Source organism: Anolis carolinensis, chromosome 2 (assembly GCF_035594765.1).
Source record: "Anolis carolinensis isolate JA03-04 chromosome 2, rAnoCar3.1.pri, whole genome shotgun sequence".
Taxonomy (NCBI): domain Eukaryota; kingdom Metazoa; phylum Chordata; class Lepidosauria; order Squamata; family Dactyloidae; genus Anolis; species Anolis carolinensis.
The window spans coordinates 70025284-70038523 of record NC_085842.1 but is presented as its reverse complement, the minus strand read 5'-3'; the positions used below and the strand labels follow the sequence as shown (position 1 = coordinate 70038523).

At 38.7% G+C, this 13240-nt stretch overlaps 1 protein-coding gene across 22 annotated transcripts in view; it reads left to right on the top strand.

Annotated features, from left to right (window-relative positions):
• cacna1d (calcium voltage-gated channel subunit alpha1 D) overlaps window positions 1-13240 on the top strand; it is a 300008-nt gene that overhangs the window by 99048 nt on the left and 187720 nt on the right. For all 22 annotated transcript variants that reach the window (XR_010002620.1, XM_062969926.1, XM_062969920.1 and 19 more), the window contains exons 4-5: window positions 6117-6256; window positions 7517-7659. Coding sequence is in view for 21 of the 22 variants with exons in the window: in XM_062969926.1 (XP_062825996.1) it covers window positions 6117-6256; window positions 7517-7659 (283 nt within the window). In the remaining variant the exon portion in view is untranslated. The remainder of the gene's footprint in view (window positions 1-6116; window positions 6257-7516; window positions 7660-13240) is intronic.

Here is a 13240-nt window from a genome sequence, read left to right as displayed (position 1 = left end):
TACACAATTTTGTATAGATTCAAATTCACTTATTCAAATACGTTAGATATACTATTCAAATTTCAGACGTGGTGTACACTGTGACACAGCGGTTAGCATTTCCTCCACTAATACTACTTCTGAGGCAGCACACCTTCCTTAATATGATACAGGAAGAGGCACCCACTACTTATCGCATCAGAAGTGAATTGAGAGTACAATTGTAATGTATTTAAAAATACAAATCAAGTTAAAAACTTGGCATTATACTAAATGTCCTTTGATCAGTAGCTGGCCACTTGGAGTGCCTCTGGTGATGCTATAAGAAAGGTTCTTCATTGTGCATATGGCAGGGCTCAGACTGCATTGTAATAGGTGATTTGTGGTTTGCTCTTCTCCACTCTTGCATGTTGTGGATTCCACTTTGTGGCCCCATTTCTTAAGGTTGGCTTTGCACCTCGTGGTGCCAGAGTGCAGTCTGTTCAAGTGCCCAGGAAAGAGTCTCTCATTCGGTATCAGCCACTGATTGAGGTTCTGGGTTTTAGCCTGCCACTTTTGGACTCTCGCTTGCTGAGATGTTCCTGCAAGTATCTATGTAGATCTTAGAAAACTATTTCTTGATTTAAGGCATTGGTGTGCTGGCTGATATCCGAACATGGGATGGGCCGAAGATGTCATTGCCTTGGACCTTTCATTACTAGCTGCTACTTCCAGATGGATGTCAGGTGGTGCAATACCGGCTAAGCAGTATAATTTCTCCAGTGGTGTAGGGCATAGACGTCCTGTGATAATGTGGCATGTTTCATTAAGAGCCACATCCACTGTTTCAACATGGTGAGATGTGTCCCACACTTGGCATGCTAATTCAGCAGCAGAGTAGCATAGTGCAAGGGCAGATGTGTTCACTGTATCTGGTTGTGATGCCCTGGTTGTGCCCACCAGTTTTCGTATGATATTGTTTCTAGCGCCCACTTTTTGCTTGATAGTCAAACAGTGCTTCTTGTAGGCCAGAACACGGTCCAGGGTAACTCCCAAGTATTTTGGTGTGCTGCAATGCTCCAGTGGGATTCCTTCCCAGGTAATCATCAAGGCTTGAGATGCTTGTCAGTTCTTAAGGTGAAAAGCACACACCTGTTTTTTAGATGGATTAGGAATCAGCTGATTTTCCCTGTCATAGGCAGTAAGAGCACCTAAAGCTTCAGAGAGCTTCTGTTCAACCATTTCAAAGCTCCCTGCTTGGGCGGTGATGGCACGATCGTCAGCATAGATGAAACTCTGTCCCTTCTGCCAGTGGCTGATCATTTGTGTAAGTGTTAAACATTGATGGAGCAAGCACGCTTCCCTGAGGCAGGCTGTTGTTCTGTTTTCATCATCTGCTTCTCTGGCCCTGGAATTCAACAAAAAGCTCCTGTTTTGTAGCAGATTTCCTATGAAGCAGGTGAGGTGGTAGTCCTTTGCGATATTATAATTTTTTTCTCAGGAGAAGGCAATGATTTACAGTGTCATAAACTGCTGACAAGTCTATGAAGACAGCTCCTGTAATCTGCTGCCTTTCAAAACCATCTTCTAAGTGCTGAGTCAGGTTCAACATTTGTGATGTGCAGCTTTTGCCTTTCCTGAAGCCAGCTTGCTGTGGAATCATACATGGGTTTATTTTTTTCCATAATTCTAGGCACCTACTTTAACACATTCATTTTCTTGAAGAATCTGTCAAGCCAAAAATCTGGAAAATGTTAATTGTTATGATCAGATGCCATCACTTCTTTAATCTGTAATTTTTGTGATTCAAAACATTATCTCTAATTGTGTTCAGGTCATTTCCAAATTCTGGCAATTCTGGGGCCCCTTCCACACAGCCAAATAAAATCCCACATTTTCTGTTTTGAAGGTTTCCCATGGCCAAATGAGGATTTGAACCTCGGTTCCAGGATTCTAATCCAAAATCCTATAATGATTGCCAGATAAATCAGACAGTTCTGCATATCCTTTGGCCTGATACCTTAAAAATTAAGAAGGTGGACTTTAAAATGTGTATATTTTATTGTTGCATTCAAGGTAATAATGCATAGCATCAAAATGATGCAGATAAGTGGAGAAGTATTTCCAAGATGAGGTGTCTAATAGATGTTAGCATAGCACACATCTGCAATTAGGGGGATTTTAATGACAGACAGCAGATGTACCTGTTGAATAATTGCAGTCATTCTGTTATTGAGATGTTGAGCTACATTGGCGAGATGCAAAAAACACACTGGTCAGATTTTAATAGCACAAGATTTATATGAAAAATAAAATTCGTCCCAGGGATGTTTTTATTGCACTCTCCTTTACACAAATTGACATGAAGTTTAAAAGTATGTCTGCTTTTTTATATGAATTCTTTCACCTCAGAAGGATTTTCCATCTTCATTCACGGATATTGAAAATTAGTTCTTTTGAATGGAGTCAGCTGAACCTTTTTAGAAATAGGAGATTAATCTAGCATTAAGATGTCCATGCAGCAGATATATTTAGAAAGTGAAGACCTTTAAGTTACAATATAATATCTTGAAAATTTTTTGCAAGCTACCCATAATTCAAAACCATTTTTGAAACTTCTTAGCACACTTTCAGTACTTGTTTCATGTAGCAACAGCTTTGCATATTTTCTTTGAAGATTTTGAAAATACAAAGATAAATGATGACTAATGTGTACCATCTGCCTGGGGAAATAAAGATTTCTTACTGAGAACTTACTTTCTGCTAAGCTGATTTACTTGTAAGAAGGAAGCAAACCCATTCCTTTGCTATGAAAATGGGTTCTTTATATTGTCTGACAATTTTTAAAACAGGAACGTAAGCACTCTTGTTTTAAATATCTATATTTTATAGATTTGGGTCAGTAACATCTCTTCCCTTGGCTTGATATAAGAATGGATGGGGTGTGTGTGTGTGTGTGTGTGTAGCTAAGATCTAAGCATCTAAAGAAAAGGGCAGGTAAATCCACCAAAAAAATTAAAACATGGTAAATATAAGTGTCCTAGGTGTGGGTGGTTTTCAGTGTCTATTTTTCTGTTGTGACAGAAATTTGGGGAGTAAAGAAAAATTTCCGATTCTGTTCAACATCTTTATTAATGACTTAGATGAAGGGTTAGAAGGCACGATCATCAAGTTTGCAGATGACACCAAACTGGGAGGGATAGCTAACACTCCAGAAGACAGGAGCAGAATTCAAAACGATCTTAACAGACTAGAGAGATGGGCCGAAACTAACAAAATGAAGTTCAACAGGGACAAATGCAAGATAAAGTAGAGTCTCACTTATCCAACACTCGCTTATCCAAACATTCTGGATTATCCAACACATTTTGTAGTCAATGTTTTCAATACATTGTGATATTTTGCTGCTAAATTCATAAAGTAATTATTACATAGCATTACTGTGTATTGAACTACTTTTTCTGTCAAATTTGTTGTATAACATGATGTTTTGGTGCTTAGTTTGTAAAATCATAACCTAATTTGATGTATAATAGGCTTTTCCTTAATCCCTCCTTATTATCCAACGTATTCACTTATCCAACATTCTGCCGGCCTGTTTATGTTGGATAAGTGAGACTCTACTGTACTTCACTTCAGCACAAAAAATGGAATGCAAAGATACAGAATGGGGGATGCCTGGCTCTACAGCAGTACGTGTGAAAAAGACCTTGGAGTCCTTGTGGACAATAAGTTAAACATGAGCTAATAATGTGATGTGGCTCCTAAAAAAGCCAACGAGATTCTGGCCTGCATAAATAGGGGTATAGTATCTAGATCCAGGGAAGTCATGCTCCCCCTCTATTCTGCCTTGGTCAGACCACACCTGGAATACTGTGTCCAATTCAGGGCACTGCAATTGAAGGGAGATGTTGACAAGCTGGAAAGCGTTCAGAGGAGGGCAACTAAAATGATCAAGGGTCATAGAACAAGCCCTATGAGGAGCGGCTTAAAGAACTGAGCATGTTTAGCCCGCAGAAGAGAGGGCTGAGAGGAGACATGATAGCCATGTACAAATAAGTGAAGTCATAGGGAGGAGGGAGATTGTGGCGCAGGCGGGAGAGCAAGCCAGCTGCAATTAACTGCAATGAATCACTCTGACCAGGAGGTCATGAGTTCGAGGCCCGCTCGGAGCCTATGTTTGTTTGTCTTTGTTCTATGTTAAAAGGCATTGAATGTTTGCCTATATGTGTAATGTGATCCGCCCTGAGTCCCCTTTGGGGTGAGAAGGGCGGAATATAAATGCTGTAAATAAATAAATAAATAAGTCATAGGGAGGAGGGAGCAAGCTTGTTTTCTGCTGCCCTGCAGACTAGGATGTGGAACAATGGCTTCAAACTACAGGAAAGGAGATTCCTCCCGAACATCAGGAAGAACTTCCTCACTGTGAGGGCTGTTCGGCACTGGAACTCTCTCCCCCGGACTATGGTGGAGGCTCCTTCTTTGGAGGCTTTTAAGCAGAGGTTGGATGGTCATCTGTTGGGGGTGCTTTGAATGCGATTTCCTGCTTCTTGGCAGGGGGCTGGACTGGATGGCCCATGAGGTCTCTTCCAACTCTACTCTTCTATGATTCCTTGGGGGGGGGGGGAGGACTCTTATGTAAGTGAGTTCTGCCTTCATTTTGTTTCATAGTCTTACCCCAGGATGTGGGTTAAAAGCAGCTGTGTTATTCATAGGATTGCTTCTCGATGGGCTCAGTTTTTCTCTCTCCACACTATGCGTCACAAAAGCTTCATTTGATAGTTGATAAATTGAAATGTTACAACTGTAACCATTGCTTCATTAAATTTGTCACAAATTTATAAAGGGTAGTTGGCATGGGTACAGTACAGTGCCTGGGGCACTGGCTGATAGGGAGTCCCAGTGGAGAATTTAGTGTGTGGGTGGACTAATAGTGTACATTGAACCATCTAGGTTTTACTATCTCAGGGATAAATGTGAATTTTGGAGTATTTTGGATTTTGGAATTCTGGATAAGGAATACTCAACCAACATCAGATTTTCTTTATGAGGGAGGGGTAAGAATGAGAGGGAGAAAGAAATCTTATTTCGGTTATTATTATGAGCTTGTTTTTTTAACACAGGTTGTGATATTTGTGTTATTTCTTTACAACAAATGAGTTACAGTGTAAAAACTTAAACATCAGACTAATGAGGTATGACTCGTACCATGACATATTCTGAATCATAAGAAGGAGGGGACAAAGAGCAAATTATCACCTTCTTGTGATCAGTACCATTGCCCCAAGACGAATATCTGCTTTGAACAAGATTATTTGGCAGTGTAGACACATATGATCCAGTTCAAGGTAAATAATGTAGATCATCTACTTCGATAATCTGGATTATATGGCAGAGAAGAAAGCCCCTTTCACACAGCTGTATAAAATCCACCTTGAACTGGATTATATGGCAGTATAGACTCATATAATCCAGTTTAAAGCAGATATTGTGGATTATCTGCCTTGATATTCTGGGGTATATTGCTGTGTGGAAGGGCCCGAAGGGACCTAGGAAGCCCTCTGAAGCAGGATTTGGGATTGTTTGTAAAGTTGCAATGGAGAAGGGAAGGGAATTGGCATAGTATTTATGCCAATGGTCCAAACTATTTGTGCAGATATAGTGTTTAAAGAATTATAACAACAACATTGTAATGCTGCTGTGATGTTATAGTTGTGACATACTGCTTTTCACCAAATATCATAAATCAACAAAGTTTGGTTGAATATAGGACATTGTTTGTACTGTCGGGTTCATGAACCAGAAAAAGATGAATGGAATATGAAATATAGTTCATGATCTTTGTTTTGCCATACTTTCAATCATGCTTTTTGCAGTTAATAACTCCATTTTATATCCATTTTAGAGAGAAAGTGACTTGTCTAACCATGATGGCATTCTAAAGAGTGGTTTGTTTCTTTGAAACATACTGAAGGCTATGTTTATACCTTTGTGATGCCAAGGCCAGAGCTTGTTTCTGTGATATAAACATAAAGATATAAACTTAAGTGGATGTTTATTTGTGCTTCAAGCACTTGTAGGGGCCAAAGTAAATGTTTTGAGTAAATAAACATTTTAATGATTTGATCCATTAACAATATCTTCTTTTCTTTTTCCAGGAAAAAGTAGAATATGCCTTCCTCATAATTTTTACAATCGAAACGTTTTTGAAGATTATAGCATATGGATTATTACTACATCCCAATGCGTATGTTAGAAATGGATGGAATTTATTGGATTTTGTAATAGTAATTGTAGGGTAAGTCTGATTAGATCTTCCAAAAAAATATAACTGCAACAAATGTTTTGACATCATATGTAACATTTCTGTATTCTGCATTATGTGAACATATTACTACAACAACAAACCTTTCAGTTTTGCTAGCATTCAGTGTGGATGTCAAGTGCTTGCCTGTTCTCTAACATCTGTGAAAGAGTCCTTTGCTTTTGTTTTCCCACCAGGGCATTAGCAAGCAAATTTTGGGAACATGTACCTAGGGCTATTTTGTGTGTCAGTTTTTTTTTCCTGCACAAGAAATACGTGTGTAATGTACACTCTAAAGTACAACCTGCAACAAAATACACCTCCATATGAATACACAATGAGGGCACTGGGAGCTTGAGGCAATCCACATGGCCATCAAAAATGTGAAAAATATAATTTGATAAAGAAAGTAAACAAGGAGTATTAAAATTTGTTGAAAATTCAATTTAACAAAAGATGTAAAATTGTAGGAAATGAACCAAGGGTATCATTAATTGATCATTGTTGGCTAGAATTGACTGAAAATAAGTTTTCACAGTATCCTATATCAAACCTGTTAATAGTTTGGTAATCTTTTCACAAGCAGCACTAATTTGGGTAAATTCAGCTTAATGTGTCCCCCTCAAATCAGAATCAGAATACATTTATGTGACACTTATTAATGAACTCTTTCCAAAGACTTTAAGACTAGAATATAGAGTTAAACTGAAACAAATTTATTTGGGTTACTGTTTTGGATAGAAACTACTGTACTCCAAAGTTTTCCCATTAATTGCACTCTCCATCCCACAAAATTCAGCATAATCAGTTTTCTGACTGCACAGCCTCTATAGCAGTCTTTGCAGGCTGCTTACATGAGAAGAGGTGAACATCCATTAAGAGAAGTGTACATAATGCTACATGACTTCTATTGTAGTATTATGCCCTGAACATGTCTTAGCCATGTACAGGGAATTGTGTGACAGCATTTACATGATGCCAGTGTGAAGTTAGTCATCTTTTATGTAACAGCTGAAAGTTCATGTGTAGTACTTTTGGGAACCAAGCACGTGAGCATCCATGAGCAATTTCTGAAATGGTGAAACATTTAATTATTGTAATAATTTCCTTTTATAATCTTATACATAAATGTGCAACTTCTGTTGGAAGCTGATTTCCCCCTTTGAATGTAACTTAATGCATTTTTTATTTGATTAAGTTTGACATTTCTTTCTAGAATGGAAGATGAGACATCTCTTACTTCTTGTCTCCCAGATTGTTTAGTGTAATTTTGGAACAATTAACCAAAGAAGCAGAAGGGGGAAGCCATTCGGGTGGTAAACCGGGTGGTTTTGATGTAAAAGCCCTAAGAGCCTTTCGTGTGTTGCGACCTCTCCGGCTTGTATCAGGAGTACCCAGTAAGTCATTCTCACTTTCTTTATTTAGTTTCATGAATGAAAACAGTATTTTGTTGCTGGGTCTGGTCTATGCTTTTTCAAAATATATCCTGACCACTTATGTCAGTTTCAAATAGCATAGAAAGAAATTGTTTTGGTTTGTGTATTAGACAGACAAGGAGACTGCAGCCCCCCCCCCTCCCGCCCAACTTTTCCCTCTGGAATATCCTTGTATGCAGCAGTGGAATTCTTCGTGTCCCCACAGTGATTTGCATTCTGCAGAACCGAGTCACTAGAGTTTGTGATATGCATTCAAGGCTCTAGTTTGGACCATTCCACAACTTTGTTTGTATTGGATTGCAGCACACTTTTGTGGTGTGTGCAGTCTAGCTGCTTTATTTTCATACCCCATTTCCCCGAAAATAAGACATCCCCAAAAAATAAGACCTAGTAGAAGTTTTGCGGAATTGCTAAATATAAGGCCTCCCCTGAAAGTAAGACCTAGCAAAGTTTTTGTTTGGAAGCATGCTCAGTGCCTGCCAAACAGAACACCAGAGCATGCAGGATTGGTAAATGTACATACCAGTTGTACGTGGAAATAATGGTAGTAACAAGAAATTCTTGATAGGATTCACAGTTTGTCTGGTTATGCTAGTTTGTGATGACAACTACTGTACAGTATATAATAAATGCTCATTTTTTGTTCAACAATAAATGTGAATTCTTCTTCATTGAAAAATAAGACATCCCCTGAAAATAAGACCTAGCACATCTTTGGGAGAAAAAATTAATATAAGACACTGTCTTATTTTCAGGGAAACACGGTACTAGCTTGGAGCTGTATTAAATGGTTTGTGTAAATGGGGCCTAAGTAATTCTCAAACATTGGTCCTCTGGGTATTTTGAACTTCAACTCCCAGAAGCTCTAGTTGGCTTTACCAACAATCAGGATTTCTGGGAGCTGAAGTCTAAAACATCTGGAGGACCAAAGTTTAAGAACCACTGTCTAGTTCTTACCAAGAAGGACTGAGAGCAGGAACTAAGGACCTCTTCACATGAGCTTGATTTCGGCGACTGCAACAGGTGTTTTATTAGTTCAGCCATGAAGCCTAATGGCTCCTAGCACACTTCGGAAATGTACTTCCGGGGTGGCTCCATGGCCGAACTGGAAAAAACAAACAAACCCTTTCACCACTGGAAAACTGCCAACAGTGAACAACAGGAGGCTCTCCGTTTTTCCATAAGGAAAAGTGGGCCGAGCTGGCTCAAGGAGGCTTCCCCCATGTGATAAGGTAGGGTGGAAACCGTGACGCGGAGTGACAGATCCCCATGCCTCCTGGGTGGACAACATCGGGACACACAGATTGGCCAATTCCAGCGGTGCATGTGACAAGGTCCTTATACTTTTTGGGTTTGGTAATAGTCCCATGTTTAGCATAATGTCTCATTTGGATCTTGGATGAACCCCATATGAGAAACTCCTCAGCTCTCACATTTCTGAGAATGATCTTGTCTGGAATTGGATCACCGAATTGACCACATCACCAGTGGTTTCAATTGCTTTTTCTCTGTTTGTATATAGCCCCCAACTTTAACATTAGGATAGTGTGAATTCTTCAGAGCAAGAGTTTTCAAGCTTCTTACACCATGGGAACCAGGTCTGTGATGGAGTCCTGGGTAGCTAATATAAACCTTTCATTCCCACAGCAGCATAACTGGGTGACAAGAGGAAGTAAAAGAAAGGCATTAGCGCCAACACCCCCCCCCCCCCACACACACACACATAAGAATCACTCTTAGAAAATTTCCCTTCAGTTCCCAAATTTCAACCGATATGCAAACTTAAAACTGCCACTGGGCATTTAGAAGTACAATTTACACACCAAAAGAAAAGCAGGCAAAGTGACCAGGATAATTTGAACATAGAATTTGAAAGAATTCTAAGTGTAGGTGATTTTGAGTGTTTTTCTCTCAGCCATGCTGGAAATTTGGAAATTTTCTCAAGAAGGCACAGTTTCTAATAGCTATACTCCCATGTATCGAGGTAAATCAGAGAGTATGGGCCCATTCATACAGCCATATAACCCAGAATATCAAGGCAGAAAATCCCACAACTGGGTTATCTGAGTCCACACTGCCATATACTCCAGTTCAAAGCAGAAATGTGGGATTTATTCAGCTGTGTGGAAGGGGCCTATATAACCACTATTCATTCTGTTGGGTACAGACCTTATCCTGCATGAACATACCTTGAACTGCAGAATACACCTCACACTATTTGCTTTGTTTATTGGAAAATAAAAACAGAGTGATACATCACATGTGATGCCTTTGCAGTAAACTTCTGATGACTTCTGATGACTCCCGAGGACTCTGAATAATATAGTGCAAACTATAGCTATAGAAAATAAAGGTTGGATCACCAAACCTGGAAAAGCTATAAAAACAAGCAGTTCAACAAAATGACATGTGGATTTGCTTTTAATCCTTCCCGTTTTGTTGTCATTCATTGCTGTTTGTTGGGGGAGGGAGAAAGATGTTTTGGATTGAATGAAGCCTCTCTCTCCCTCTTATCTCTTGCTTATAACATTTGATCCAGAAGCAAGGTCATAATGCTGTGTTTATTAGACCATAATCTGTTGCCATGGAAATGGTGGTAATTGCTACAGATTTAGCAAAATTACTTCAATGGAGGATCAAGCAACTGTGGGAAATATGCCACGAGTGGAGAGAAGAGCTTTGGGTCAGATGCAATGTTTTCACTCTCAACAAATCATTATCTCTAAGGCCCCTTACACACAGCTGAATAAAATCCCACATTTTCTGCTTTGAACTGGAATATATGGCAGTGTTGATTCAGATAACCCAGTTCAAAGCAGATAGTACTGTGGGATTTTCTGCCTTAATATTCTGGGTTATATGGCTGTGTGGAAGAGCCCTGATTTTTTTAGGTCCATTTCTTTCAGTCCTAGCAAGTAATGGGCTTTTTTAAAAAAGCAAAATGAAAAGATATTTTGATTATAAAAAAGAACAAAAAACTCTAGAGGAGTTATTGTTTATGAAGAATTTTTTTAAACCTCTGGGTTATATCTAATGTGCTTTCAAAGTCTTTTATTTAATGCTTCCAGTTATTTTAAAATGGGGACAAATGCTTACCATCCTCTCACATTTTATGTGTGTGCTGTGTAATGACTTTCTAGGATAATTCCCTTTAAATCAGATGGTTGAGTTCCTATTACAGTAGAATCACACTTATCCAACATAAATGGGCTGGCAGAATGTTGGATAAGTGAAAATATTGGATAATAAGGAGAGATTAGGAAAAACACTATTAAGAGTCAAATTACGTTATGATTTTACAAATTAAGCACCAAAACATCATGTTTTACAACAAATTGACAGAAAAAGCAGTTCAATACATGGTAACGTTATGTAGTAATTACTGTATTTATGAATTCAGCACCAAAACATTGCAATGTATTGAAAACATTGACTACTAAAAAATTGACTACAAATAAAGATAGAATTACATAAAAAGAGCTTATAGTAACAACATTGTTGGAAGTTAAATCCGTAAAAAGTTCAGTCCTTGCTGCTTAGAGAAACAGCTGTGGATTCGGGCAGGAGGCTGACTGCGTTGGATAATCCAGGACGTTGGATAAGCGAGACTACTGTAATTTGAAAGTGAGATGAAGCCACAACACCCACAGAAATATAATCTACTTTTGTTTTTATTTTAGGTTTTTAGAAATGTTAAACCTTCACAAAACGATTTGATGAAAACCCGTGACCTTATAGGTTATATAGTCATTGTGTGTGGTAGTTGAAGACGAAGCTGGGGGAAAGAAGACACAAACCTATTCAAGTCTGTAACTAGTCATCAGGTGCATTCACACTGTAGAATTGATGCAGTTGGATGCCACTTTAATTGCCATGACTCAATGCTATGAAAACCTTGAAGTTTTACAAGGTCTTTAGCCTTCTCTGCCAAAGAGTACTGGAGCATCACCAAATTACAATTCCCAGGATTCCATAGCATTGAGGAATGAAAGTTAAAGTGGTGTCAAACTGCATTAATTGTACAGGGTAGGTGTACTCATGTGCAGACCTATAGAGAACCAATAAAAAAAGAATGAAGGGGTGCATTTCATTTTCCACCTCCATAGCTTATCTAGTGCCTGTAATACCAAAGTTCTGGACTAGCAGCACCAGGCCTGAGCCTTTCTGTCTTGTAGCAGAATAAGAAGCGGCTTTATACTGGTACAGCAGAGTCTCACTTATCCAAGACTCGCTTATCCAAGGTTCTGGATTATCCAAGGCATTTTTGTAGTCAATGTTTTCAATATATCATGATATTTTGGGTCTAAATTCGTAAATACAGTAATTACAACATAACATTATTGCGTATTGAACTATTTTTTCTGTCAAATTTGTTGTATAACATGATGTTTTGGTGCTTAATTTGTAAAATCATAACCTAATTTGATGTTTAATAGGCTTTTCCTTAATCCCTCCTTATTATCCAAGATGTTGGCTTATCCAAGGTTCTGCTGGCCAGTTTAGCTTGGATAACTGAGATTCTACTATACTGTTATTTGGACCGACAGTGATTTTCCATAGTCTGCCAGGCAGCAAACAATTGCTGGTACATTTTTTTTCAAAGGCGGAGAAACAATTCAAGGGTATAGCAGTGAAAAAGCTATAAGTTCTCCACCCTCAGGCTTGTCATTCACACCTAGGATTCATTTATTTGCTGTGTTTGCATTCCCTTGGTACCTTTCCCTGTTCCTTTGCTTTGAATGCTTAAAATCCTAAAACTCCAAATCAGCACTTAGATATAAATCACTGCAGTGCTGGGAATTTGGGAACTAAGGTAATTTTTATTTAGGGGACAGATTTTTTTTTAATTTGAAGTGTAGGGCATAATTTTTTTTATTTGAAGGGTAGTCGTTTTGCCTCCCCCTCCCATAGCTATCACCCCATTTGTTCCATATTATGTATTACAACTCTATCCTGCCTTTCCACTTAAAATATATAGTTGTAATGCTCAGATATCTATAAATTAAACAACTAAAATAATTTGTACATCAAAACCATACAAAGCAGAATGATAATCAAGAGATATCAAAGTAATTTGAAAGGTGAATCTGAAGGAATGTATCTTTATGTCCATCCTAAGAGTATTTTCGAAGGCTTTCATGACCAGAATCACTGGGTTGCTGTGAGTAGGCCATGCCCCAAAAGCTTTCTCTCCTGATGTTTCACCCACATCTGTGGCAGGCATTCTCGGAGTAGTGAGGATGGGAATGGATTCCATCTTTGAGAGAAATACTCCATGGTCTAGGAACAATACTGAAGAAAACTCTCTTTTTGTAAAACAGGCCTCTGCAAGTGTTGGTATTCTCAAGGAACCTTTCTTCAGACCCTTAGGATGCACCTACACTGTAAAATTAATACATTTTGACCCCACTGCAACTGCCATAGCTCAATTTTATGGAATCATGGGAGCTGTAGTTTGGTGAGGCAGCAGCATTCTTTAGCAGAGAAGGCTGAAGTTGTAAAACTGGAATTCCTGTGATTCCATACCACTGAGCCATTACAA